The sequence below is a fragment of the Enoplosus armatus genome, chromosome 2 (assembly GCF_043641665.1).
Source record: "Enoplosus armatus isolate fEnoArm2 chromosome 2, fEnoArm2.hap1, whole genome shotgun sequence".
In the NCBI taxonomy this organism is placed as follows: domain Eukaryota; kingdom Metazoa; phylum Chordata; class Actinopteri; order Centrarchiformes; family Enoplosidae; genus Enoplosus; species Enoplosus armatus.
In genome coordinates, this window is record NC_092181.1 from 8,282,943 (window position 1) to 8,310,468 (window position 27,526).

Genomic DNA, 27,526 nt, shown 5'->3' on the forward strand with positions numbered 1-27,526 from the left:
ACAGAATTCTCGAGTTCATCAACCCAGTTTATTCGTATCGATCAATACTCCGATCAACACATCCAAACATACGATATAAACATATAACATACACATACATAATACCCTGTGCCTCGAACCTGACAGCGCAGATCTGCACGCAGCCACAATTGTAGCTGCAGCACATTGTACTTCTACTTCTTACTTATTTATTGACAGCTAAAGTTAGTGGTTATATGCAGATTACGATTTTACAAAGAAGCACGTGATCAGTTTATAAAATATGACACATTGTTTTAGATTAATTACACAACACTCTAAGAAAGAGACTACAACTTGAAAATGTTGGTCCCATGTGATTATATTAGTAATAATCCAATGATATGATATTATTATAGTAGTTTTATGCTGTGGTATTGCAAGTTCATGACAATTATTTAAATATTCAAAATTCAATACTACTGTAAAATACATTACACAGTGATTCAAACAGAAGCATTTTATTGTAAAGTACAAACAACCATCCAGAGACATGGAGCCACACGATGTTTCAGTCTCAGCAGGGCTGGGAGTGACAGTGGTGGTGGTGGTCCTCACAAAGGATACAGCAGGGCGAGCAGTGGTGGTGGCACGACTACTGATGTCGGAGCAGGATAGCATATGCCCATAAATAACAAGACATAGTTTGACAAAGATATTTATCCTCCAAAAATAATTTATAAAATATATATATTGTTTGATTTCACAGCTAGCTAATCTGAAATTTTAGCCAACATTAAAAAAATGCCAGATAGACAGCATTTTTTTCTATAGTTTTATTCCATATTGGCTAAACCAACCAAATATTAATCTCATAATAACATTTACCTGTTATTTCACTTAATGTACATTCTATTATGATGATAATAAACTTGAACTAGAGTTGAATCTTTTCTTACAATGCTGATGTTACTGTGCCATTAAATATTTGCGAACAGGTGGCTATGATATTGAATAAAACATTTTTTATTTTATTTATGTTGTATTTATTTTGAGTAACTGCGGATCTGTACAGTACTGTATACAGATCTGGTGTTTTTAAGAGGTTATCGTGATTGTTTTAAAAGAGAAACCTGCTACGTTACACCACATGGATGTAGTACGAGCAGTGACATATCCATCGAGAAAAAAAAGGATGTTAGGCCCCAGCGAGATTTGAACTCGCGACCCCTGGTTTACAAGACCAGTGCTCTAACCCCTGAGCTATGGAGCCATTACTGGTAATACGTGACGTCACATTTACCTAAATAGTTGACTATTACTACTAGTACTATTAGGTTACTACCAAGGATGTATTTTCTAGATCGTTCAGGTACAAAAAAAAAAAAAACGTTACCCCGCAGTGCACGCTGGGATACGCTCCGGCCGCAGTGAGCCGACATTGTCCTAAACAGGAATAAGCAGGTAACGAGAAAAAGACGTGACGTAGGAGCCTATATTGAACAGCTAATAGATACGGTAATAAAGTTACACGCACCCTTGTCATCTATTAGCATTAACTAATATATATACATGATATTGTATGCGCGCCCTTGATAACTGCCTGGACTGCATTTAACCCCCTTAACCTGCCTCAGAAATCGATGTGAGATTTCACAATTGTCCACCAGGTGGCGGCAAGTGACCATCTCCTAAAAGACCAGTGCCTGTAAGCAAAGTTCTCCGTCTTGACATTACAAACAGTAAGAACAGGCTGACAGTCAGTGAATTTCAAACAAAGTGGCCTCAGGAGAAAAAAAAAAAGCAACATAAGCCATGTTAAAACATGCCTTCAATCATATTTCACTTACAGAGGTGTGCAGGGGTGGCAATTATAGAGGAAATAGACAAAAGTCAAACAAAAGTGCATCAAGTAGGTCAAACCAAAGTCCATGGTGTTGCACGGTGCTTGGATCAGTAGGGGGACCCTGGCTTGAAATGTTTTGTGAGCCCCGCTTCCTATTGGTCGTCGGCCCTCCATCACCATCACCATGGGGGTTTCTGGGCGTGGTGAGGGTCAGTCAGGAGCCGGGGGGTTTAGCTGTCCTCCCCACTGGCCTCATACCAAGCTTTCCCACGACAATGGATGCGAACGGATAGCATCAGGATAAACCATGGGAGAGTTTATTTCAACGCATCATGGGCGCCCCGTGTCCCCACCCTTAGACGAATAGAGGGAATCCGGTTCCTCTCTGTTTGGATTTTGCATTTTTACTTTAAAGAGAAAGGAAGGGACGGATTTGCCCTTGCGCGATCAGGGAAGAGCCATGGTGGAGCCGAGGGGGCGAAAGGGAAGATCTAATTCATGAAGAGGCCTGTCGAGATCCCGGATTTGGTTCCAAGTGCCTCGGAGTAGGAGAGTGGACCCAGAAGCTCACATCAACAGGTGAATGTTTGTGTCTGTGCAAAACCCGAGTGTCTAAATACGGTGTCGAGCGCTATCGGGCTGCTGCGGTGCTGCGGGCACCACGATAACAGCAGTGGCTTTTAATTCAGCAGTTAGAAAGCTGTAATAACAAATTTAAATTTTAAAAATTGAAACAGACACAGATGTGAAATGAGCTCAGTCGCTACAAGATCCTAGTAATAATAATAACAGCACATAAAAGCTTTGCCTTTGGGACAGTTTGTTAGTTACTGCCCCGGTGTTGTGTTCCCGGGACTCAGACCAGTTGAACCTGTTCTGGTGTGACTCGGGCCGGTGAGTCAGTTACGACTGAGGTTGCGCTGTTGGTAGCCACTACTTTCTCAACATTTCGCTGTGCTACGCCCCGAACTACGGGAGGAACACCCCCCCCCCCACACACACACACACACACACACACACACACGGTAGCTGTTGCTATCTACACCCTCCTGCCTCGGCGGGTTCTGTCGGGGTTTTGTACGTAGACACATCGAGCTCACGCTTCACAACAACGGCAACCGAAGCGTTATTATTTTGAAACGCGCCACCCCCCCACCACCACCACTACTACCACCACCACCACCCGCACCGAGGAGATATCTTCTACTGAGGCGAGAATCCCCACAAAACGTTAAAAGGCCGCCGGTGGAAATAAAACGACTCGCCGGAGAAGCTATTGCTGTGTCCGGAGCAAAGGCTAGCGAGCGTAAACCACCGCATCCAGGCCGCTTCGCTTCGCTGCCTCTCCACTTTACGGCTGTTTCGGCAGCGTATTACGGTGTCACAGCAAAGGCTGTCGGGCGAGAACCGTGATTTCCTTCTTCTCTTGGCCATGCGAGGAGCTCGGGTCTTCGTGGAAGAATGTGTCGCCTTCTCCCGGCGTTAGCTAAGCCGCGGCTCCATGTAAGATACAAAACCAAACTGTCTTTGTTTTAGCTTTTTTTTGGAGGGGGGGGGGGGGGGGTTTGTACGGTCGGCCTTTCTTAATTAAGGGAGAAAGACACCCAGAAATGACCGTATTAAAATTATAATAGCGAAAATGAAGAGACTGTTGTGTGCAAAACGCCGCCGTGTCCGCCGTGTGGCTGGCCTCTGCTTCCAGCAGGCAGCCTTTATTTTGGCAAACAAACCCCTCACTCATCGGCGAGGGGCTCAGCGATACTTCAAGCTAACAAATAAGTGTGTTTTTCTGGTGTTTCACCACTACTGTCCTCTCCAGGGCCAACAGTAACAACATGCTCCTGGCCTCTGCCGTGGTCGTGTGGGAATGGCTGAACGAGCACGGCCGGTGGCGGCCCTACAGCCCCGCCGTCTCCCACCAGATAGAGGCGGCCATCCGGAGCAGCGACCCCCGCGGAGGGAGCGTGGTCCTCGGCCAGGTGGACAGCCGGCTCTCGCCGTACATCATAGATCTCCAGTCCATGCATCAGTTCAGACAGGACACGGGTAAGACGGGGGGGGGGGGGGGGGTGCACTGTGCAAGGATGTCATGTTTGGGCTTTTTATTGAGGGTTCAGGGCCATACACCTCCCCTTGTAATATGGGAGAGAGCTAGAACTGGCTTCTAAATGGTATTATGGCACCTTAAGGTGTTGTGTATTACTGTGCAATCTGCTTCTTTTCTATCTGCCTGTTGTTTGCAGCTGATCATGGTCATGGCTTTCTAACAACATGCATACCTTTAATCATAGTTGACCCCAAAACACACCACTGTGTATCCGCTATGTGAGGCGTAATCTGTCTCCTCTGGACCCCTCATATATGAACATCAGAATATTACTTATATATATGATTCAGTTTGGTCTGCCAAAAAAAACACTTATAACCCAGCTGTTTTAGTCTGTGTCAGTTTGTTATTGTTCTAATAGTTAGAGAGGGGGGGCCACTGTTTACAATAGACTGATAGATAGAGGTAACATATGCAGATGTGTGTGACATTTCTTTAAACGTAGGAACTTGCATTCAGGGTTTTTTTCTCCTCCTCATCGTCTAAATAGGATTACAATCTGACATTGGATGATTCATCTGTGATTACAAGCCTAGTTGCGTGCAGGCTGATATGGCGGTATGAGAAAGCAGTATCACAATGTCAGGTGCTATTTTGGTTTTTACCCATATCCACCATTACTAATACTAGTAATGATCCTTTTGGCTTGGAATAAATCTCTTGAAATCCATAAATCTTCAGCGAAAATGCTAACACGCAGCCACTTAGTGTCTATGCGGGATGAACTCGACTTAATCTGTTGGTGTGCTCCATATAAACGCTTTGGGTTGGTTCGGCCCCTTTCCAAAGTTAAGAGCGCTGTGGCACTCCTGTCAGTCCGACGCAGAGAGAAACGTGTGTGTTGGGTTGAGATTCAACAGTGTGATGATGGTGTGGAGCAGCTGCAAATGGCCATGGCACCGCTGAGTTCGCTGCATTCTTTAGCCCTTATCCACTAGCAACACACACACACACACACACACACACACACACACACACACAGACAGGCAGCAGCTGCACACTCCTGACACGAAGAAACTGAGAGAGACCGTGGTTTTGTGGAAAGAATGGAATATTTCAAGGCCTAATGAGCAGAGAGTTCACTTTAGTTGTCCTCCCTCTGTAGCCCCCCCCCCTCTCTCTCTCTCCCCGGGGTCCCCCCCTTGCCCTGCCTCTCTCTTGTACAAGTGTTAGTTTCGTCAATAGGCAAAAGTCCCAAGGGCCTTTCGGTTTTGGCGTTGACATGGGAGAGATATACGAGGGGGGGTGTAGAAGGAGTGGGAGTGGTCGGTGCAGAGGGAGTGCAATAATTGGGGAGCCTGTATTCTCTCTCTCTCTCTCTCACTCTCTCTGACTTTTGCTCCTCCACCATTGTTGGATTTTGTTGAACAGATGTGAGTTACTCCATTGTGGCTGTGAGACACACACACACACACACACACTCACACACAGGAGGTAAATGTCTGAGGGTTTGGAGGTTTGGGGGTCGCCGGTTGTTACAAGAGTGCAAGATGAGCGTTTCTTTAGAGCTGGGTACCCGATAGCCATTTCCAGTTCCAGCGCGAGGCTGTCAGAATACCAGGGCTTGGCGCTGATGCACCTCATTTAAAAATCTTAGCCGCTTTTAATTAGCAGGGGGCAATGTACCAAACATCCACACAGCAGCGGCTGAAGTTTCTGAGCCAGCGCTGACCGTTGTTTCCGTCGGTTATCAGCTGTAGCTAAGTAACGTTACTTGAGTGCGCAAGTCACCGTGGGTGTACTTTTGCATGCACGTCTGTATGTATTAAGAGAGAATATAGATTGAAATTGTGAATCCGTCCACAAGTGTTACATTTTTTTTGACTGCCCAGTAACTTTCCTGAAATGAAACCTGGCTATTGTGCTGTCTGCAAGGGACTCTTTTGAATGGTGAGACGTCTTGAGTGAAACGACCTTGCTGACCTTGCTTTTTTTTTCTTCTAATAAAAATGTTGCTTATCGGCTGATGCTATTGCGCCGGGACGTCCGGCGTCTGAGCTTACGCCGAACATGGTGTTCAACAGTGAGTAAACCACAGCTGTTGTTCAGTGCTTCCGATGCACGTTTAATCAACGCTTCGTTGCGTCTCTCCGGGTTGTATCTACAGGTGGAGGCCAGTAATGCGGCGACCAGTACAAGCGCTAGTGTTTCTGCCCTCTCAGCGAGCGAGAGGTGGACAAAGTCATTTATAACTGAAGTTACTCACCCATGTTGAAGGCTTAACCTAAATAGGTCCAATAAGACATTCAGAACTATATACAGATCGAACCCCAGCCCTCATCATAGATGCCAAAGCAACACCAAGTAGAAGGCTTGACAGATTAAAAAAAAATAGTTTGTTGTAACGTATTACCTACTCAACTACTATTTTCCCCATTTTTGAACGAACAGGCTGGGTTTGACTACATTGCACACGGGGCTTCAGGGATGTCCGACAGTCTTCCTGGGCTTTGCATGCTGACGGGACACTGGAGTCTGTTCGAAGGACATCTGATTTTGACTTTTCGTCAGACAGACGTAGCCCTTTACATGCTTGTCCCTGCAATGTTACCGCTTTCATTCACAACACAGCCGTTCCGGCATTTTCCCTGAAATGTCCCAAGGTCTTGAGGTGGGAAATCGGCGGTACGTATTTCCCTGAATCCCTGTTTCGGGGGAAATTGAGGGATCGGACTACATGTGTGTGAATGGGGCTTCTGAAAGCTTTGTGTGTCCGGTGTGACAAGTGGTAGCCCACCTTCGTAGCTGTAAGCGCTCACTGGTGCGGTGTCCCTGCACCGCGCTTGCCAGAGATCAGCTGTCAGACAGGTCTCGTCTCTCTCGGATTGTTTGAGCTTCCGTAGGTGTCGCTCTTTTATTTGACTGTTGACTCGTGGTGGCTGTCATTGTCCACGCTTCACAACTCAGTTCTTTTTTTCTTTTTTTTCTTCATCCAAAACCCACAAGGAAAATAAGACACATTGCTTCTCGTGTACCAGAGGGTGTGACAGCGTTGATGAACTGTCTCAAATCACTACTTTGTGGTATCAGTTTGCAAGAGATATAAAAAATATATAGTCAGATTACGACCTTAAAAATACGACTTTAGGAAAATGTGTGATCTCAGACTCTGTCGTGCTTTCTGTGAAATAATAATGGCCGTGCTTGCGAACAGTGTGGTTGTTTTCATTTGCAATCCAGAAGTCAGTACAGAAAGTGTATATTAAATTGAATATATTTATATTAGGGGGAAAAAAATAAGCAGCTAATGTTAGGAGGGGCTCGACTGTGAAGGCATCTTTTTTTTTTTTCCCCTGCTTCTGCAGCATGTTGCTCCTCTCGTTCCAGCTGGTCCTGCTGAAGGAGACACATTCCCAGACCCCCACAATGCCCCAGGGTGTTAGGGTCATGGTAAGGGGGGGAGGGAGGGAGGGGGGGAGGGGGGGCAACGACACTCCCCAGAGATGCAGGGGAGGGGGTGGATTGTGGTGACAAGAAAGGGGGAGGGAGTGGAAGCAAAACATTAACACTGACTACGTTTTACATGCACACAACAAATCAGGTTTCTGGGACAAATCAGGTCACGACAGGAAACCACAGAGCACACTTACACACACTGCAGTAACTTACTGTGAAACCTGCGCCTGCATGATACTGTATAAGATTCCTCCTTATGTTTTTTTTTCATAAATGTCCGGTCAGATTCATAATCTATTCTTTGGTCAAATAGTTCCCGATTGAAAGTATAAATTGATTTTATGGGCCACTTGGGGGCAGTGGAACAAGCAGAAAACACAATACCGATTATATTATCGGCTTATAATGTTGTTATAGTTAACATGTTACCTCTTTATAGTCTGAACTGAAAAAGCTTTAGGCAGCTGTGCAGGGAACTGCAGCGTTGTGTGATGATGACATTCTGTGGGTTCCCTTTCACATTGCACGTATGTCATTCATCTCGTTGTGGATATAACGATATTGATGGGAGCACCATTTAAATCCACACGTTGCCAGTTTTATACACAATTGCAAAAGCTCTCGTATGGCTTCTTGTAATTAGACAAGATGGAACATTTAAACACACACGACTGGGGACTTTTGTTCAATTAAAAAAAAGTGTATTTTTGGTATAAACTCAGGCATTGTATTGGCACGAGTGATGAAAAGTTCCGATAACCAGCCCCAGCCTGAACGTACTCTTTTCAAATCAAAACCCAGTTAGAAATCAGGTTTCTCCAGATGAAACGTAGCGGTGTTAACTAGGGTTTCTCTAATCATGTACCTCGCTTTGCAAAACTGTACATGATGTTTAGGGAATCGGAGCAGACGGCGACCTTGTTACTCGAGTGCATGCAAGCATGCCGCCTGTAGGAATGCCTGCTGATTCATCAGTCCGTGCAGAATTGTGCAAGATGTGTTTGTGGCTCTAAAGAGACCCCATAATGTAGGATACAGCCTCCTCCTTCACACACATGACTGGGACTATTTGAACTTGCAATTGCAAAGCCAATGCTTCCTGGAGGTAGTTTAGGATGCATTTAGTTGTCTCTGTCTTTGGTCTTTTCTTCTTTTGTCTTGAACAAGCCTCCGCTTTATGCTGCCCTTCCTCTGGTCCACCTGCTGTATCTCTCTCTCTCTCTCTCTCTCTCTCTCTCTCTCTCTCTCTCTCTCTCTCTCTCTCTCTCTCTCTCTCTCTCTCTCTCTCACACCCACCCTATGAAGCTGAAAATTGACTCCGAACCCAAAACTCAAGGGGGATCGGACTCTTTCAAGGTGAGACAAAGTAGAGACAAAGACGGAGAGAGCCGAAGGGAGCGGGCGATACGGCAAAGTCGGAGGGGAAAGGGGCGAAAAGAGTGCGGAGAGGGCAACAGAAAGCAGGGAAGAATATTACTGGAGGGAAGATAATACAAGAAAAGATGTAGAAAGGAGCCGAGGTCAGGGGGAGGAAAGGAGGAAGATAAAAGGGACTGTGAAAAACAGACCTGACTGAGAAGCTGAAAGAATAAAGACTTTCATTTAGACAAGTGAGATGTCTTGAAAGCAGAAAAATAATGAGTCGACGATGGATCTTAATAAAAACCTATTGTTCCATCCAGCTGTTTTTTTTTTTTTCCATCAAAGCAAATGCATGAAAAGAAAAACTAAAATATGACTCATTCTTATCTTAACAAATGCATTTAAATGACAGTATTTCTTGACTGGGAAAACTAACTCAGCTCCATGTTTGCGTGCTGTAAAAGAATGGGAAGGAAACCCAGAGAAAGGAAGATGAAAGAGGCGGAGGGGTCAGAGCACAGCTTTCTTTCTCTCTGAGTTGTTGTTGTGAAACTCTGCGTGTCGGGTTACTGTTACTGCGAGGCCTCTGGGGGGGGGGGGGGCATCACTCACTGCACAAAACACACAAGCAGCGGACGTAAGTGAAAGCGTGTGAAGACATCAATAAATATTTATGTCACTGCTGCTTTACTGTGTCGTGGATCCCACTGTAGTTATGGGATTGCCTCAGAATGCCTTAGCCCGAGCTCCTTGACTTAAAAACTCACTAACCCGAATCTGAACTTACCTTAGCTAACACCCCCGAATCCCCCCCCCCGCACCGAAGCCAGACCAGTCAAAAGTTCTCTGCCCATAACAGTGAAACACTGACCCGGCACAAGCACACGCATGCACACACATACAGGATTGCCTGTGGCTGATGACTCTCATGTGATGGGGTTTAGAGGGGGGCTCGCAGGGAGGCAAAGAGCTGAAATGCAACAAAAGGAAACGGAAAGACAGAAGTAGTGCCAGAGAATGTGTGTGTTATAGATAGATAGATAGATAGATAGATTTCAATGGGCTTTTAGGAGGAATGGAGGGCCTTATAAAAGAAACCATTGAGCTGCATTATGGGAAATGTAGGATCTAGTCGGGATATCTCGGCCCGTGCTGCTTTGATTTGGACCATTCTTTATTGTAATGTTTCTGATGTAAGTTCCCTGACTTTGTGGACGTGCCGTAATGAATTGCTGAAGTGTACCGTGTCGCAGTTTATAATGGATGTAGCTGGGTAGCTAGCTATATACTGTAGGTAAATGATGTACCCCCTCTTTTCATCCAACTTTTGTGTGTTTCTTTATACAAAAGTTGGCGTAAAAGTGTCCCGACAGTTGGATGGAAATGTAGCTGTAAAGACGCGGCTGGGGAACGCAGAGGGTTTCCATTCGTGTAGGAAGAGGCAGGGTCAAGTTAGGACAGAAAATCCTTCTGGGTTCAAACTGGGACATGAAATGGAAAGAAACATGACAGCAATGGTGAGGAATATCTTGTTATTCCTCTGATGGGTGGATACAAAGTCACGAAGGCATGAAGTCACAGTTTAGTTGTGTGCATTTGTGGCTGATTTAGGAGAGTCGAATGGGCAGGGTGTGTGTGTGTGTGTGTGTGTGTGTGTGTGTGTGTGTGTGTGTGTGTGTGTGTGTGTGTGTGTGTGTGTGTGTGTTTGTAGAGTAGAAGCCTGTTAAGTGCTTCTCCCTACTCTGTCATCGCCACTGTAACTGTAACTGTGGTAACAGCTGGACCTACCACTGCCCTGGTTGTTCTTTTGACACCAGTAGCTTCAGAGATAGACATCTCTCCATCGAGTGTTAAAGAATAGTGTTATAGTGTTGTTCTTCTTCTTCTATCTTGTTAGATCAAACAGATGTTGACAAAGTTTTCCCTTTGGGGAACTAATTTGTAGTTGAAACATCAATCGCAATACTTAGCATATCCCAAAAGTCGCAGTATCATCGTATCGTGGAGCCTCTGGTGATTCCCACCCCTAAACCATATGCAGTAATTCAAAATGACACCACTGTGGCCAAAAACACCTGTGTGAATTGGAGTCATGCACAATCTTGTGCACCACAAGTGTGTAGTCAGTGTCTGGAATTAAGGCTGAACGAAGAGGAAGAGGAAGAGTGCTGGCTCATCTCGGATGCTGAATTTTCCCACACAGTCACCGATGCTGGTGGGCGGGGGGGGGGGGGGGGGGGTCTCATGAGAAGTGAGAGGAGCACAAACACCATCCTGCCATGCATGAAGCATGACCCCACCCTAACATGTGCTCGCCTGCTGGTCAGTCTGCAGCCATGTGTGGGTATGTGTGTGTGTATATATGTGTCTCTGTGTGTGTGTGTGTGTGTGTGTGTGTGTGTGTGTGTGTGTGCAGGGAGGGGTCAATGGTAGAGAGAACAATAAAGACCAGATGGCCAGTCTCTTTCTCCACCTGCCTCAGGCCTCTTTGTCCTCTCTGCTCCTCAGTATTCACACATACTCCCCATGTTTACTCTTGCCTTTAGGTCTTTGCCAAACACACGACAGTTCTTTCACCTTCCAGATGTGTACAGTTTATTCAGCGCAAGTGGGTGTTTTCTTTCAACTATTTTCTATTGTCTTTTCTGCAGATTAAGGTTCATTTTTTAAACACACACACACACACACACACACACACACACAGTCTGACCAGTGCATAAATCCAGTGTGGCCACACCCAGATATGTTGTGCTTGATTCCAGTTGTGACTGTCACACGAGCAGCAGCGGGCCTCGATCCAGGTTCTGACGGGCAAAACAATTAGAAAGGGTGTGGTGCCGCGAGAGAGCAGCAGGATTAAAGCTCCGGGCTCTCGTTTGTGTTTGCCGTTCGGAGGCAGCGGCGCTACGCCAGCTCGACAAAACCTGGCCAACCGGACTATGCTGACTAGCATGCTACAGCTGACAGGCAGCAAGCGGTGCACTACCAAAACGCGCGCCCTGAGGAAGACTACTAGTACGCCTACCATCACCCCCCCTAAAGTATATGCATCAGAGCCAGACCGATAAATTCGCCAGGCCGATATATCAGCTGATATTAGCTCATTGATTGTTTTGGCCACGATTTGGCACGATTGAATTTGCCAGATAACGTCAGCTACAGTGGCTGTACGGGCAGTCCGCTCACCTAATGCTAAGTTAGCGAGTCAGCTAACTGTACTTGCAGCTGAGAGACTCCCGCACACAGTGTTGCTGTATTCATCCATGCACAAAGAGAATATCCCTTCAAATAAAATCTGCACATTATTCCTTTTATTATCAGCATAGAGGTGATAAAAGAGCACCCATGTTGGTTTTGTCCTCTTGGAGTGGACACCTTTACTGCAGACGATGGTGGCTCTCAGCTGTTTGTCTCCCCAGAGATCTATTGGCGTGTTAGGATCTCCTTTTTTGGGTATTCCTCCAGCAAATGAACTACTGTACAACTACAGACACAACCAACAATACAGTGGGTGATATCTCAATTTGATTATTCACCCCCCCCCCCCCCATGTCCATTCAACCCCTTCCTTTTGATGTCTGTGTGCCGATGCCACGCTGCCGATATCACCTCTTTGTACTAGTCGCTCACTCACTCTCAAACACACACACACACACACACACACACACACACATATGCCCTCCTCTCCTTGTCCTGGCATTGACTGAATAGCCCGTTACCCCTGGAGACTGAGGTAGTTTCTGGTTGGTTGGTTTAGGGACCCTCCTCCCACCCTTCCGTCCCACTGGGAGACAGAGAGACATTGTTGTGTTCCGGTAGTATTTATTCAGTTGTGCTTCGATTGTTTAGTAGTGCCTTTGTCAGTGAAATATTGGACCGAAAGTATATGAGTATATGACTGTGAGAAGTGAACCGAGTCCTCTTTAAAATGTTCAACTCACCGCCCCACAGGGCCCAGCATCACAAGGCTGGCACCCCCCTTCCCTTTGGGACCTGATTTTGGAGGATATGTTTACCCACTCATCCAAGTATTTTAATGAAAATCATGCATCTAGTCAGAGAGCTTACAGCACGGCTCCATGACCATTAGCTGTTGCATAAGAATACTGTCAAGTGCCTCTTTCCAGCCCTTTCCGTGTCTCCGCTCTTCCAGGCTGCTTATTTATAGGTGATGGAACGTTGTCAGCTGGCAATCCCAAGCACTTTAGACCCCATTCTGGGAGAAATTGAGTTTACAGATGGTTCGTGGTTTACACAACAAAAGTTTATATCGCGCCAAAAAAAAAATGCTGTTCTCATTTCAGAGATAATATTCAACATTTTAGTGATTACAGTCAGAGGACATGTAACTTAAATGTGGGTAAACAGACCCTGATTTGATTACACAGGCATGTTTTACAGCTTAGTGGTCTGCATGCTCTTTGACGGTCGGCCACAGAGCCGTTATTTGTTGAGGAAGGAGGAACGTTGTTCATGTACTTTCTTGCTATTCTTGTTTTATATATATATATATATATATATTATTTTTTTTTTTTTGTGACAGTCTGGTGATTTTAGCCAGTGTGCATGTGGCTTTCGACCCGCGGGCTACTGCTGCACGTGATGCCATTAAGTTTGTCCAGAGCCTCTGGCTTGTACGGGATGTAGCTCTTAACCCCTTCTGATGCCTGAGTGCTGACCTCCTGGCCATTTCCTAAATCTAGACCAAAGACTGGACTATGTCTGTCCTTTTGTTCTCTGTTTTAGCTCTTGGTTTAACTGGCCTTACTACATGATGGATTCATTTTTATCTTTCTTTTTTTTAATTTGATATTAAATCCCTGTGTCATGTTTCATTTGTGAAGATCTTACCAAGCTATATGACAAGTCACTTGTATTACATTTTACAGCATCCCACCTTACAAGCTTCGCTTTGTTTCTGAAACCTTACGCCTTTTTATCTGGTGGAGAGGCTCCTGAAGAAACGTATTTTTCTTCCTCTCTCTATTCCAGGAACCATCCGTCCGGTGCGGAGGAGTTTCTATGACCCAGCCTCGGCCCCGGGTCAGGGCTGGCAGTGGGAGTGGGAAAACGATGCAGGTACGTGGACGCCCTACGACATGGAGGTGGCCATCGCCATCGAGAGCGCCCACAACCGCCAGCAGCCCTGCCTCGACCTGACACCCCTTGGCTTCTGCTACCTCATTGATTTTCAGAACATGACACAGGTGTGTTTTAAGTTCTTTACACAGCGGCGATGACGAAATCATCTTGAAACGTCTTAGCTATCTTTTATTCTTTTACCAAATTAGCGATATTTAGCTTTAACATAGCTCCGAATGTGTGAGTGATGGCCCCATGGTGAGGGTTAAGTAGTAATCAGAAATGTTTTGCTCTGCTCCTCCTGCAGGTGAACAGACAGAGCCAGAGATGTCGGAGGCTTCAGAGACGTGCTGACGTGGCCTACCCTTTAGTGTCTGGTCCTCTCCCAGTACCCAAAGGAGGAGGCGGAGGCCTAACAGGAGCCCTGCTGGGTGTTGGGGTGTCGGGGACCAGCGTGGGGATTGGAAGCTCTGTCTACCCCAATGGGGGCTTACCAGCTACGGGACTGGGCCAGCCTTGTTCCTGTCAGCAGTGCATGCTGGTCCTTAGCGTGAAGACCAATACAGGGGGAGCAGGGGGAGGAGGAGCAGGGATACACACTCTGGGTAGACGCTCACTAACCATGCAGCGGCCCAAGAACTCCGTACCCACACCCTCCAAACCTCTGAGTCCGTCTAAATCAGCCACTCTGGGACGAGGACAGCAGCAGAACTCAAACTCCAACTCCAACTACTATCAGACGCTGCCGCACGGCCTCGCCATCTCTAAAAACGTCGCCTCCCCGCGAAGGAACGCCCAGCTCTTTGCCCAGTCGCTGGCCGCTCTCACCGCTGGCACCTCCTCTCTGGGCATCTCTTCGTCTTCCAACAGGCCGCCTCTGCCGTCCCTCCCGCCTCCTCAGCCTCCCTCATCCAACCCAAATCTGATTCCCCCGTCCATTCCGGCCAAGCACTCCTCATCTTCGGCCAGCGAAGCAGTGCCGACCGCCACTTTGATTACCCCTGCCAACAACGTGACCACGCCCCCTTCTCCTGTGCCCTCTCCATCACCGGTGGTGATGAAGCCGCAGCGCGCGGCGCTGTCCGCGGCAACAGTGTGCCATGCCCCGTTGCCGCAGAGATCGAGCTTAGCCGGGCTGAGCAGACCAGCGTTACAGAGGATTGCAATGGCCCAGTCCAGAGCGCTCATAGCATCAGGGTGAGTAAATGAAACATAAACACTGCAAGACCTCACACACAGTACCAGTAGCTTCATTAAAGGCCTTTCATAGTTATTTACATGGTCTGAGGAAGATGAAGGTGATGGTGGTGCACTCTAGGACTGCATAAGTTACCATATTTTTTAGCATCATTGCAATATGAATCTCCACAATAAACCTCACAAGGAGCTGCAGGATCAGAATAGCCACAATTCATAAAGCTGCTTTGCTGTTTCTAAATTCAGATTCGGAGTCAACAACAGTTGGTCTAAATCTAAACGTAGACCAACATTTTGCGGCACCCTCAGGACTCTCAGGAAGCATGTATTAGCATACTGGATTGTTGTCAGGTGTTAAAGTTGTATAATTACTCAGCAGACAGTCATTTTCAGGGGATCATACTCGCAGCATGCAACATTTGAGACGCTGAAGCTGAACCTTTATTTATCCAAAGTGTTTCTCATGCTGGATTTTTTTTTTCCCCACATCACGCAGTCCTGTCGTCGTCTGTATAGACATGCAGTGACAAATTCCCTCGACAAATGCTCATCAGCACGTTGACATTTGCACATGCCCACTCGCACGTTCAAACATGCAGAAACACTCGATACAAACGTGCACGCCTGGGCATGCGACGCTAAATATGTACACACACATGCACATATGTACAACCCTCGTAACTCCCACCAGAAGATGTTTACGCTTGTTAGCGTTGTAATGAGTCACGCATCTGTTACTCTGCACTCACTGAGTGATGTGATTCCCGCCCACCTACAGCCCGGTTCTTTTTCGGGCTCCTGCCCGTTAAAGGGGAGTTTGTTTCTTGCCGCTGTCGCCAAGTGCTTGCTCATGGTGGGAACTGTTGGGTCTCTGTAAATGATATTATAAAGCGTACAGTCTAGACCTGCTCTACTTGAAAAGTGCCCTGAGATAACCTCTGTTATGATTTGGCGCCATATAAATACAATTGAATTGCATTTCAGAGGTGTGACTCTTCACACATTACTTATTGGGAAGTTCAGCTCTGTGTCTGTTGTTGTTGCTCTGGTTGTATCTTGGGGTTTCGGGCCTGTTTAGCATTAAAATGCTAATTTCTTTAATTAAATACTTGTGTGTGTGTGTGCGTGTGTGTGTTGAGCAAAATACACTAAACTGGAGTGAAAGTGATGTTGCATGAAGGTGACAGATAGATGAACAGGCAGGAGAGAGTGAAGGAGAATTTTAAATACTGAGACAAATGAGACTCAGCAGTACCTGCCCTCCATTCATGTGTCTGCAGTGCTGGCAGACTGTGAATCCTGGTGACCTTAAAAGAAAGGCAGTAATATGTAATAATAAGTGTAGATTAATGAGAATTCAAAGTATCTTCATGAAAAATGGAAACAAGGCCAAACTGAAGCCATGAAATGTTAAACTGCCCTTGCAACTGTTTACTTGGATTCCAGTGGAATATGTGTCTATCTCAGTGTGTGTGTGTGTGTGTGTGTGTGTGTGTGTGTGTGTGTGTGTGTGTGTGCATACGTGTCATTGGTGTGTGTCAAAAGTCAGCCGAGCCTTCTGTGTGTTGTCCATCTGTGAAGTGGCATCTGTAGAGCAGAGGGAGAGGGGGGGGGGTGTCGTCCGCGGGTCAGCAGCACCTCCCTCTCTCTAAAGGTATTTCATGCGTACAGCCGTGTGCACGGTGCAAAGGTCTGAGCGGAAACGCAGCCGTCTCAAATTGGCAGCCGCTGCGGAGACGTCAGGAACTGAATTGAAATGTACTTTGAGGTACATAAACAAAAGCTATGAATGTGCGAGCCTGCAGCCCCGGGTTCTCTGATAACACGAGAATCTTCACAGTGGGGAGAAATCATAGTGAGACGCCAAAAACAACACTTTAAAGATAATCTTGCCTTCTTACGTCTCTCTTTCACACCTGCCATCAATCTTCAAAGCCAGCAGTGTACCTCGAGCAAAATCCAATTAGGTGTATTTACAAAGGCTGTCAGACTGCGGTTGAATTCAGGTCTGCGAGCCCGTGTAGTCGGTAGGTTTTCGTGTTTGGTGGCAAGACAGTGTGAGGAGAAGTAGTAAACCGGGAAAAAAAAGATCACAAGTTTGACACAGTGCAGATACACCGGATTTGATTTTGTTTGGGGTAAACTACCCAGTCTTCTAGCCCTTAGCCTCCTCCTCGTCTCTCTTCTATCATAACTTCTTTTCCCTGACTTTCTTACGAGGTCAAACTTTCCAACGAAGTCTCTTAACAACTCCCTCCCTGTTGCATCTGTCTATCCTGGTCTCTACCTGCTGACTTCTCCCTGTTACAGCGCTATTTAAGCCGTCTTGCAAGTGTCCCTTTTGCGCTCACTTCAGTTGATTCCAATGTTTGTGGGTCTGTTACAAGTTTGTATCAAGTGATTGGGGGCTATTTGTTTTTTTTATCCATGCTACCTAAATGGCAAACACTTTGGTCCGCACTGGGGTTCAATAACACTCATGGTGGACATTCATGACAAAGCCTGCTGACGGGAGTCCCACGTGTCCAATACTTCATGACCAAATGCCTGCAAAAACGAATGGCATTCCCATCAGCGAGTGCAAATTAGCTAATGCTAACGCGCCAAACTAAGATGGTGAACATCGTAGACACGCCTGTGAGTACAGTCTCCTAGAACTGCTAGCTATGACTTTTCTTTCCGGCTCTTTAATTGAACCCTGGAGGTGCTGACCGAAATGTCCGGGGGAAATGTTGCTCACTAACCCACAGAGGCTGATCTTAGTCAGCTCCCACTCACAACTCAACTTCTTCACACAGATTCCTCAGTACTGCAGCCCCCCCCCCCCCCTCCCCGGAAAGAGAAACTAGGTTTCACAGTGACATTTTTCTGATGTTCCGCGATGTCACAGAGCAGTGATTAAAGTTTGGTTTTCTCGTGAAAGAGAGGAAGCGATGCACTTTCAGGTTTAGTTTGGCACCAGAGACTATACAATGGGATTCTTGCAGATAATCACTTTCCAACTGAGAGCAAGGTCAGATGGTTTAGAGATGTAGATTTTTTTTTTTTGGCAATACCCCCCCCCTCCCTCAACCCTCTCCTGCCCAGGCTCCTCTTCTCCCTCCTCTCCCGTCGTGTCTCAGCAGTCTGGGCCCCTCAGAGCCTCATTGTTGGTCTCCACAGTAACCTTTGTTGGATTACCCAAGCCTGGGCCGCATTAGCAGCACAATGCTGAGCCTCTGCTGGTTTTCACTTCCCCCTCTCTCTGCTCGGTCCTTTCTGTATTCCTTCTCTACCATTTCTTTCCTTTGCTCTTCTGTATTTCCATGTCTGTTTTTTTTTTTTCTTTTTTCTTTTTTGACTTTTGATTTTCATGAGTTCTCACTGTTCTCGCCTCTCCAGCTCTGCTTCTCTTCAGCAGACTGTAGAGTTTTGGGGCTGTTTGAAACACAGCTCTCCCAGTTCACAAGCTTACCCTCGTAGCATGTATTAGGGTAGGTGGATTTTTTTTTTTGGGGGGGTGGATGTGGTGGAAAACCCCATCATATAGATGCCAGTGCTGATCTAGCAGCATATTCATAATGGGAACATTTTTGGGGTGGGGGAGAGGTAGACAATGGTACTGGTCCGGTCAGCATTGTTGCTAACCCCAGACAGTCACAATTCTGAGGAGCGGAGGGGTGTGTAGATTTATATGTGTGTGTGTAGACTGTCTCAGACTCAGACAGCGCCCAAGACAAGGGCTTATGGGAATGGGGAAGGGGGGGGGGGGGGGGGGGGGGGTATACAAGACAAAGAAACGAGTCAGCAAACCACAGATTGATCACACTGTGGTGCAAGAAATCAGGCCAATGCCAGAGAGAGGGACGTGACACACACTCATAGACAGAGATGCCGGCTGTGAAGGCATTTAACAAATGCACACTCACACACACACACACACACACACATTGTCCTTCTCTCTCACACAGTAAAAGTAAATATTGACAATCCTAAGGGGAGATGCAGTGAAGAATGTGTGCGCTCTCTCTCTCTCTCTCCCCAGTGGGGGATTATAGGACGGAGACAAAGGGAATGAATGTGGGGGGTGGAAGGGGTGCGAGAGAGAGAGAGAGAGAGAGAGAGAGAGAGACAAAGTCTGACTTTATTAGGGAGAGCGATAAGAACAGGAGGAGCAGGAGTGGGCCGTGCGAATGTGTTGGCACCTGTTCAGCTGACTAACAGGTCGCAGACGACGGCTCTCTGGAGTCGTGGTCTTAACGTGTGTGGCCCGTAGAGGGAGCTGTCGCCGCGGACAGGGAGAAGCTCTCACCTGTTGCCTTTTCACACACTCAGAATGAAACAAAACTGCCGACCGTCCCCGACTGTATGAGAAGTACGCGAAGAATGACGCGGGTTTAGTAATTGTCTCCGCTGTCTGATGTCTGGTGGCTGACAAAATAGGTTGGATGGGTTTATGGCAGCCATATTGTTGCTTGAGCAGAGTTTGCCAAGCTCAGATGGTATCAGAATCTGTTCCCTCCCCACTCTCTCTCTCTCTCGTTCTCATTAGCAAAGAGTCGCGTACGAAACCTTCATGCAGCAGCTCCCCATTCATGGCCGGCTCTGACTATTCGTCAGCCAAACTGACAAACGTCGCTGGCGGGCCATTTCAGGAGTCGCCTTCTCCCAGTGAAACTTAATATCACATCAATCATTGAAGCTTATCGACTTAGCGTAGCTTTTTATGTATAGGCCTTTAGTATTCGCATCAAATAGCTGCCACAGCTGTTATTCGAATGTGTCACATACATATTTAATCAACATATAGGTAAATAGGATATATATATATATATATATATATATATATTCTGTTTATTGACAAAAGAAAGACACACAATGTGACACACAACAGCAAACCTGTCTACCACTTCCTGCCACGTCAAAATTATTTTTCACTAAAGCAGAGCAAGTCTGCTTGAAACGTCTTTAGCAAGTGTGTGAGCAGCAGTGTGTGTGTGTGTGTGTGTGTGTCCACGGGAATGTGTGGTGCGGTTGTGGGCGCAGCTTTATGTGCGTGCGACAATATGCGTGTCAGAACGTGTGGGAGTGTGATATTGTGCGGTGTTTAAATCACTCCAGCTGATGTCCATCTGGGCCCGGAGGGAGTGTGTGAGACAAAGCCGAGGGGGTGTGTGTGATCTGGGGGGGGGGGGGGGGCGGGGGGCAGAGGGTAGGAGGGCGGGTTTGGGGTCGCAGGGGGTCAAGAGACTGGAGAGCTGCCTGGCTACTCCCCCAATACTTCCTTGTTTTTTTGGGTGACACATACAAATGAATACATAAATATGTGGCTCTGTAAACAAGAAACGTTATAATTCATTAGTTATTTACACAAACACAAATTCAGCTGGATTTCTTGTTTTCTGTTCTTACTGACAAGACAAAGTTACCACTCAATGTTTCGTTTTCATTGGCTTCTGATTGGCTAGTGTGCTCTATCAATTATATTTGCGCTGTACCCTTCAAAATAAAGGTTCTACCTCTTTGCCTTTAGACAGTGCAGTGTCAACACAAATATATATATATATTGCGAAACATAAACAGACAGACAGACAGGACTACGTTACAATACAGACCATTCGTGTATTGGTGGCTATGATTCAATTTAATTTATATAGTGACTGTTTTTATTTTTTAATAGTTATGAAGCGGAAGGTGCTGCTGGTTCTTTTCGCAATATCCACAATATCCACATCAGTTTTAATTATTTCAGCTTGATTAATGAGGAACGTGTTCATTTTGGCCATGAGCCTCTGTCGCCACAGACTGCTACAGGGATGACGTATGTTTGGAGGCCAACCCGCAAGTTAGCATCGCCGTGGCTCCCCTCGACAAAAAGCCAACGGGATTTCTCCACGGGATTTTGGATTATTGCAGAAAATAAGCTCTGTGGCAAAACAAAAGTTTGTGACACTCGCGCGTTTTGTTCGGCGAGATGATCTCCACTATTGAACCCCACCTTTATGACTTTTGAAGCGTAAATGGAATCGCCAGAAGTAAAAAGCTAATGTTAGGACATAAACGGACGACTTCGACGTCACCACCATGACTACTCTACCACAATCTATTGGTTGTTTAGGAACTACATCATATGTGTACTAATACTACAAACATACTACAAATATACTACAAGCATGCACCAAAATTGGGAAGCTGGTATGCGAGGTAATGATTCCTTTCAGGAACCAAAAGTCGCTGTGATAAATGACACACTTTGAGTGGGTCGTCTGTGTTAACAAAGGAGTGTGAGACAAAGGCGAGCTGTGTGTCACCCGCACATCAGTGGGGCAGCTGGAAAGTGTGTTACTGAGCCACACGGAGCTTATCCAGGATCAGACTTGACTCAACGCTCCCCTCTCTCTTACCTACCTCATACTGTAAAGCCTTCCTTGCTAACACAGCAGCCTGTTAAATATGAATTGATCCAGTGATTAGCAACAAGTGATTAGTGTGTGTGTGTGTGTCTGTCAGATCGCTGTCATCGTCACAGACTTGATCCAGCGCAGATCTAAGATAGGTGTTTCCCATCCGTCATCAGCGGGCAGCCTATTTATAACAGTCACAAATAAACCTTTACGGCGAGTTTAAGAACTTAAACTACTGTGCGACCGCATGCGACAGCAACGTGGTCGGCTAATCTCATCAGCGTAGATGGAAATTCGACGTGATTAAGATGCGACGGACGCCGCGCTCAGCCATGCGTTCTCACTACCTGAGTGGTTGGACAGCTGGCTTCCGACCAAGGCCAGAGGCTCTAAGAAAAAAAAACGACTTAAAATCGCACCTGATCTGTGGCCGCTCGTGGTGGGAACTGGGACTTGGGGCATTTATGCTGGAATGGTCCAAGTTTAAGGAGGCCTTTTGACACAACAGACGTGGTCTATCCACTTCTTCACTTCTTCTTTACCCGAGGAAGACAGATCTGTCTTTGAGACAACTCCAGTTTTATCCACGTCAAATAAAAGACAGCCGTGTGCCGACGGTTTTTCTGTTTTGTATTATCTCCTAAGTTACTTGCTACTCAAGTCACTCTTTCAGTAAATACTTTTGTACTCTAACTCAAGTGAGTACTTGTTTTTGCAAAGTAACAGTACTTTTACTTGAGTACAGTTTTTGGCTACTCTGCCCACCTCCGTCCATGTCTATGTTAGAGTACGTCGGGCCAGCAGAAATCACGGGGCCGAGTTGGAGTGGGAAGAAAGCTTTTTGTATTAAATCATATATAGTGATATAAAGTGATCTGAAGATTCCTCTTTAGGCAGACAAGGAAAACCCCGCCAGTGTTGTCTGCGTATCCGTTTTCTATGAGTCTGCCTTCATCCTGTGACGTGTTAACAGATGAGTGATGTGTGTGTTTCGGGAGCTCTCGGCGGATCAGTATCACCGGCATCTATTCATTTGTGCTTGTGGCACATTACATCGGTGATTTCTGTTGTTTACCCCCTCACCCTGTATGTTTACTGCTCTTCCACTCAACGCCTCATTTCACACACAAACTCCTTCTCTCATACTCTTTCCCTCGTCCACACACACACACACACACACACACACATCCCAGTGAGTCATTCACTCGCGTGTTGTCTGTGTCGCTGAGAGGGGTTAAGTGAAAGCAGCTTAGTGTACTGATAGAAAGCCTGTTAAAGCTAGACCAACAACGGGAAACGGCAGATCATCGCCGCACTCTGCCTTTCCGCCTGTCACACTGCCCACACTAGTCTGTTAGTGTCGAGTGATCGTCTTTGCATTTGGATGATGAGAGGGGCTCAACTGCCGCCCCTTCAGAAGCTCAGTTGGTTGCATCTGCACCTGTTTTCCGCGTAGTGTTTGTTTGTGCTCCGTCTTGAGTCACGGCTTCCATCGCTCCCTCGATGAAGAGAGGTTCACTTACATGGCAACACTGAACACATTCCTATTTGGCCAGTCGCAGCATTTTAGCTAAGAGCAGATCTGTGATCGGACACTTGGAGCTTGAACGCTTGCCTGCGGACGTCCTCGACATGTGTGTTTATTTCCTCCCCTCCAGCGGTCATTTTACGACTGGGAAACAAAGGGCAGTCCTATGCAGCACACACACACACTCTCAGCCCACACTGTGTGTGTGTGTGTGTGTGTGTGTGTGTGTTTTGTCCTCCAGTCTGAGTAGCCTCCAGGTCTGCAAGTGTAGTCAATAATGGACTAACCTGTCACTGACCCCAGCTGAACGGCTGTGTTGGCACATACAGCTGTCAGCCAGAGTAGTTTATTATCACCTGACCTCAGAGTCTCAGAGCCACATATATAACCATATACATATATATATATATACATATATATATATATATATATATATATATATATATATATATATATATTTATATATATATATATATATATATATATACATATATATATATATATATATATATATATATATATATATATATATATTTATATATATATATATATATATATATATATATATATATATATATACAGTCATGGAAAAAATTATTAGACCACCCTTGTTTTCTTCAATTTCTTGTTCATTTTAATGCCTGGTACCACTAAAGGTACATTTGTTTGGACAAATATAATGATAACAACAAAAATAGCTCATAAGAGTTTAATTTAAGAGCTGATATCTAACCATTTTCCATGGTTTTCTTGATAATAACCAAAATCACTTAAGTTCTTACATCAATAGCTATGGCATTGTACTGCCAAAAACAGTGCTTTTAGGCATTCCATGTTTTCTTTTCTGTCTGTTTTAGTCACATGATACACACAGGAGTTAGTACTTGATTGCATAACCATTGTTTTTGATGACTGCAGCCATGCGTCTTGGCATGCTCTCCACCAGCTTCTGACATTGTTCTGCTGTCACAGCAGCCCATTCCTGTTGCACAAATTCAAACAAATTTGCTTTGTTTTTGGGCTTGTGGTTCTCCATTTTGAGTTTGATGATTTTCCACAGGTTTTCCATTGGATTTAGATCTGGTGATTGAGCAGGCCAAGGCATGGTTCGAATGTTCTGGTTCTCCATCCAGGCTTTAACTGACCTTGCCGTGTGGCAAGGGGCATTGTCTTGTTGGAAAATCCAGTCATTCGAGGCAGGAAAGAGTTTTCCAGCTGATGGAAGAAGACTGTTTTCAAGAGTAGCCCTGTACATGACCTGGTTCATTCGCCCTTCACACAATTGCATTTGCCCTGTTCCACCCATACTGAAACAACCCCAGATCATCACTGATCCACCCCCATGTTTTACTGTAGGGGCAAGACAGTCTGGTTTGTAGGCTTCTCCAGGCTTCCTCCTAACCAGTAAGTTGGCTGGAGTGGGCATCAACTCAAAATTGGATTCATCACTGAAGAGAACCTTAGCCCAATCATCAACAGTCCGATCCCTAGCAAAGAGTAACCGGGCCTTCCTCTGCCTTTCATTGATGAAGAGCTTCTTCCGTGCCCTGTGTGACTTCAGACCAGCTTCAAGAAGTCGGTTTCGAACTGTCCTTGCCGAACAAGTCACATTTCTCGACAGTGCCCACTCATTTTTAAGGTCCCTGGAGGTCTGACGACGATTCCTGACACAGGAACGGATGAGTGCACGGTCATCTCGTGGGGTAGAAAGACGTTTCCTACCTCGACCAGCTAGCAATTTGGTAGTACCATGTTGGGCTTGTTTTTTCTTGATGTAATGAACGGCTGTCTTGGAGATCTTCAGTTTTTTGGCTACCTGTCTCTCACTCATGCCAATTTCCAGCAGTGCCAAGATGGCTGCCTTTGTGGCTTCACATAATTCTTTTGTTTTAGGCATTATGTGAGAGCTGACAACTTCTGAGTTGTGCTACGGCTTGAATGTAAGCAGGAAACCACTCCAGGCCTTTGCATGTGCAGTGCTGCTTATGACATGAAATGGCCTCTTATATACCCTGGGAATACAATTAAGCTTAAGCATGTCAAATAGGACATAAAGTATTATGTAATCAGCTGCATTTTTTGTCGTGTTCATTGTATTCTTCAGGTAATATACCTTTAGTGGTACCAGGCATTAAAATGAACAAGAAATTGAAGAAAACAAGGGTGGTCTAATAATTTTTTCCATGACTGTATATATATACACTGTAAGACTCAGACCATGACCACCACATGCTCTGAATATCCAGACTGTTTATTTCTGAGAGCAAAGCTCAAATTTCTGCAGATCACTACCGTCAATATGCTGGACAATTCTATGCAACTGTATAAAAACAAAGGATGTGCATATCTGTGTGTGTGCGTGTGATAAGTGTGTGTTTTGTCACTTAGAGATGATGACGATGGGCTTTGTGATGAAGCAGGTAATACCCAGCAAGCAGCTGTGTGACGTCCATCTCTTTGAGCTCACTAAGCAGATGGAAACTCCGCGGATTAGCTCTTATAAACACACACACACACACACACACAGCCTGGGTAGTCATTCTTACGCTCTGTAGCCGCCGAATGAAGCAGTGCACTGTGAGACAAGGAGATACAAACAGAGGAAAGAAACACAGAGGGAGAACTGAGGCACCTCTTGCATCTTTTTGACAATTTTTGCCCCTTTCGGAAGGTTTCTGTAAGAAATAGATCATATTTTTTATTTTTTATTTTTTTGTCTTTGTGTGACACCTCTGAGTGTGAAAATGACAGTCACGTGTTTTTCAAAGTGAGTATCTGTTAGGTGGAGTCTCAATTGCGATTTTGCCAACCTCTCATGCCTGATGGGATTTTATAGTGTGGGGATACACTGAATGAAATAGTCTTGTGTCTTCTGTTGCAGTGTGCCCACCGTCCCGGTGAAGAACCTCAATGGGTCCAGTCCTGTTCACCCCGCACTTGCCGGTAAATCGCACGCACACTCACCAACCACGGGCTTCTGCCGGTCACAGAGAGGAAAAAAACTGAAAACTGTATTCGCGTCTTTGGGGAATTTCACAAGAAACCAGACTAACCAGACTCCGCTGTATTCCAGGCATCACAGGTATCCTGATGAGTGCTGCCGCTCTGCCCGTGTGCCTGACCAGGCCTCCCAAACTCGTGCTGCACCCGCCGCCTGTCAGCAAGAGCGACATCAAGCCCGTGCCAGGCTTTGGCCACTGCTGCAGGAAGACCACCAAGAAACAGGCTCGCAAGGGTAAGCGCTCAGGTCAAGACCAGCCACAGAAACGAGGAACAACCATAGTTAGGTCTCTCTGTTTATCGTTCTCCTTTCTGTCTGCAGGTAAAACTCCAGAAGAGGTGGTGAAGAAGTACCTGCAGAAAGTAAAAAGTCCACCAGAGGAGGTACGAACAGCACTTGTGTGTGCAGTACATCTGTCATAGTGCTAACTCATATGACACTTTTCATAATGGGTCTTCTTTTTCTTCCCCTTTCCTTGTCCTTCCTAGGACTGTACCATCTGTATGGAGCCGTTGGGGGGTCCGTCTGGATACAAGGGTCCAGGGGTGGGGCCCGTGTCTCGGGCGGAGTCCGTCGGGCGACTAGCACAGTGTGGACACCAGTACCATTTCCAGTGCCTGGTGGCCATGTATAATAATGGCAACAAGGACGGCAGGTAGGTTAGAGACCCAGATATCATTATCCTTCATTGTCTCTCAACTTTAAGCTCTACAGTCCAACCATTTTTTTTTTCCTCTCTCCCGCAGTCTTCAGTGTCCCACCTGTAAAACCATCTACGGCGTAAAGACAGGCAGCCAACCGGCAGGGAAGATGGAGTACCACGTCATCCCTCACTCCCTACCAGGGCATCCTGACTGCAAAACCATACGCATCATCTACAACATACCGCCAGGCATTCAGGTACTTGAAAAGGACTGGGCTGACAGGATGCGTCGGTTTTATTCCCATATGGAGGTGTCACATGGTCAGATTCAGGTTGACCAGCGCTAATATTCCCTCTCCCTCTCCTTTCAGGGACCAGAGCATCCGAACCTAGGGAAGCCCTTCACCGCCAGAGGCTTCCCCCGACACTGCTACCTCCCAGACAGCGAGAAAGGACGCAAGGTAAACACAATCCACCGCCCTGTTAGACACCCGTCAATTTATGTAGATCTGCTCATATTACAGATGCATTTTGCACGGTATTTTGTGAAAATGAACCTTTACCCCGACCTGCCGTCAGGTTCTGAGACTGCTCCTGGTAGCATGGGACCGCAGGCTGATCTTCTCAGTCGGTACTTCGAGCACTACAGGAGAGTCTGACACCGTCATCTGGAACGAGGTACACACACGATACCATTAGACTGCAACTCGAGAGTGACATTTGATTGACTGTAGTTTGTCGTTTGATATATGTGCGTCAGGTTTGTTGTCACTGAAACTGACAGTTACCTTGCCTGTCTTCAAGGTCCACCATAAGACAGAGTTTGGCTCCAACCTGACGGGCCACGGTTTCCCCGACCCCGGACACCTCGACAACGTCCTGGAGGAGCTCCGAGCTCAGGGCATCACAGAGGACGACGGACCGATGGAAAAGTGAACGGACAAGCGACCGGGGCAGCGGAAAGAGGGGGGAGCCAGTGAAGGGCGGAAGGGAGAACAAGGAGCACAGGAAGAGAAGTGGTCC

General features: G+C 46.2%; 1 protein-coding gene and 1 non-coding gene across 2 annotated transcripts; one reads left to right on the plus strand and one right to left on the minus strand.

Moving 5' to 3' along the window:
* Positions 1 to 1,158: 1,158 nt before the first annotated feature.
* Positions 1,159 to 1,231, minus strand: trnat-ugu (transfer RNA threonine (anticodon UGU)). The gene has a single exon. It is a non-coding gene; the product is annotated as a tRNA-Thr (tRNA).
* Positions 1,232 to 3,204: 1,973 nt separating this feature from the next.
* LOC139295271 (E3 ubiquitin-protein ligase DTX4-like) lies at positions 3,205 to 27,511 on the plus strand. Its single transcript, XM_070917434.1, has 12 exons — positions 3,205 to 3,307; positions 3,624 to 3,850; positions 13,662 to 13,876; positions 14,059 to 14,948; positions 25,741 to 25,802; positions 25,933 to 26,094; positions 26,182 to 26,243; positions 26,349 to 26,515; positions 26,607 to 26,760; positions 26,875 to 26,964; positions 27,083 to 27,181; positions 27,308 to 27,511. Coding segments are annotated over exons 1-12 (2,262 nt in total). The 5' UTR covers positions 3,205 to 3,305; the 3' UTR covers positions 27,440 to 27,511.
* Positions 27,512 to 27,526: the final 15 nt, after the last annotated feature.

Coding starts and splice junctions, on each gene's coding strand:
- LOC139295271 (XM_070917434.1), top strand. Junction 26,516..26,606: donor AATGGCAACAAGGACGGCAG/GTAGGTTAGAGA, acceptor TCTCTCCCGCAG/TCTTCAGTGTCCCACCTGTA. Junction 26,965..27,082: donor ACAGCGAGAAAGGACGCAAG/GTAAACACAATC, acceptor ACCTGCCGTCAG/GTTCTGAGACTGCTCCTGGT.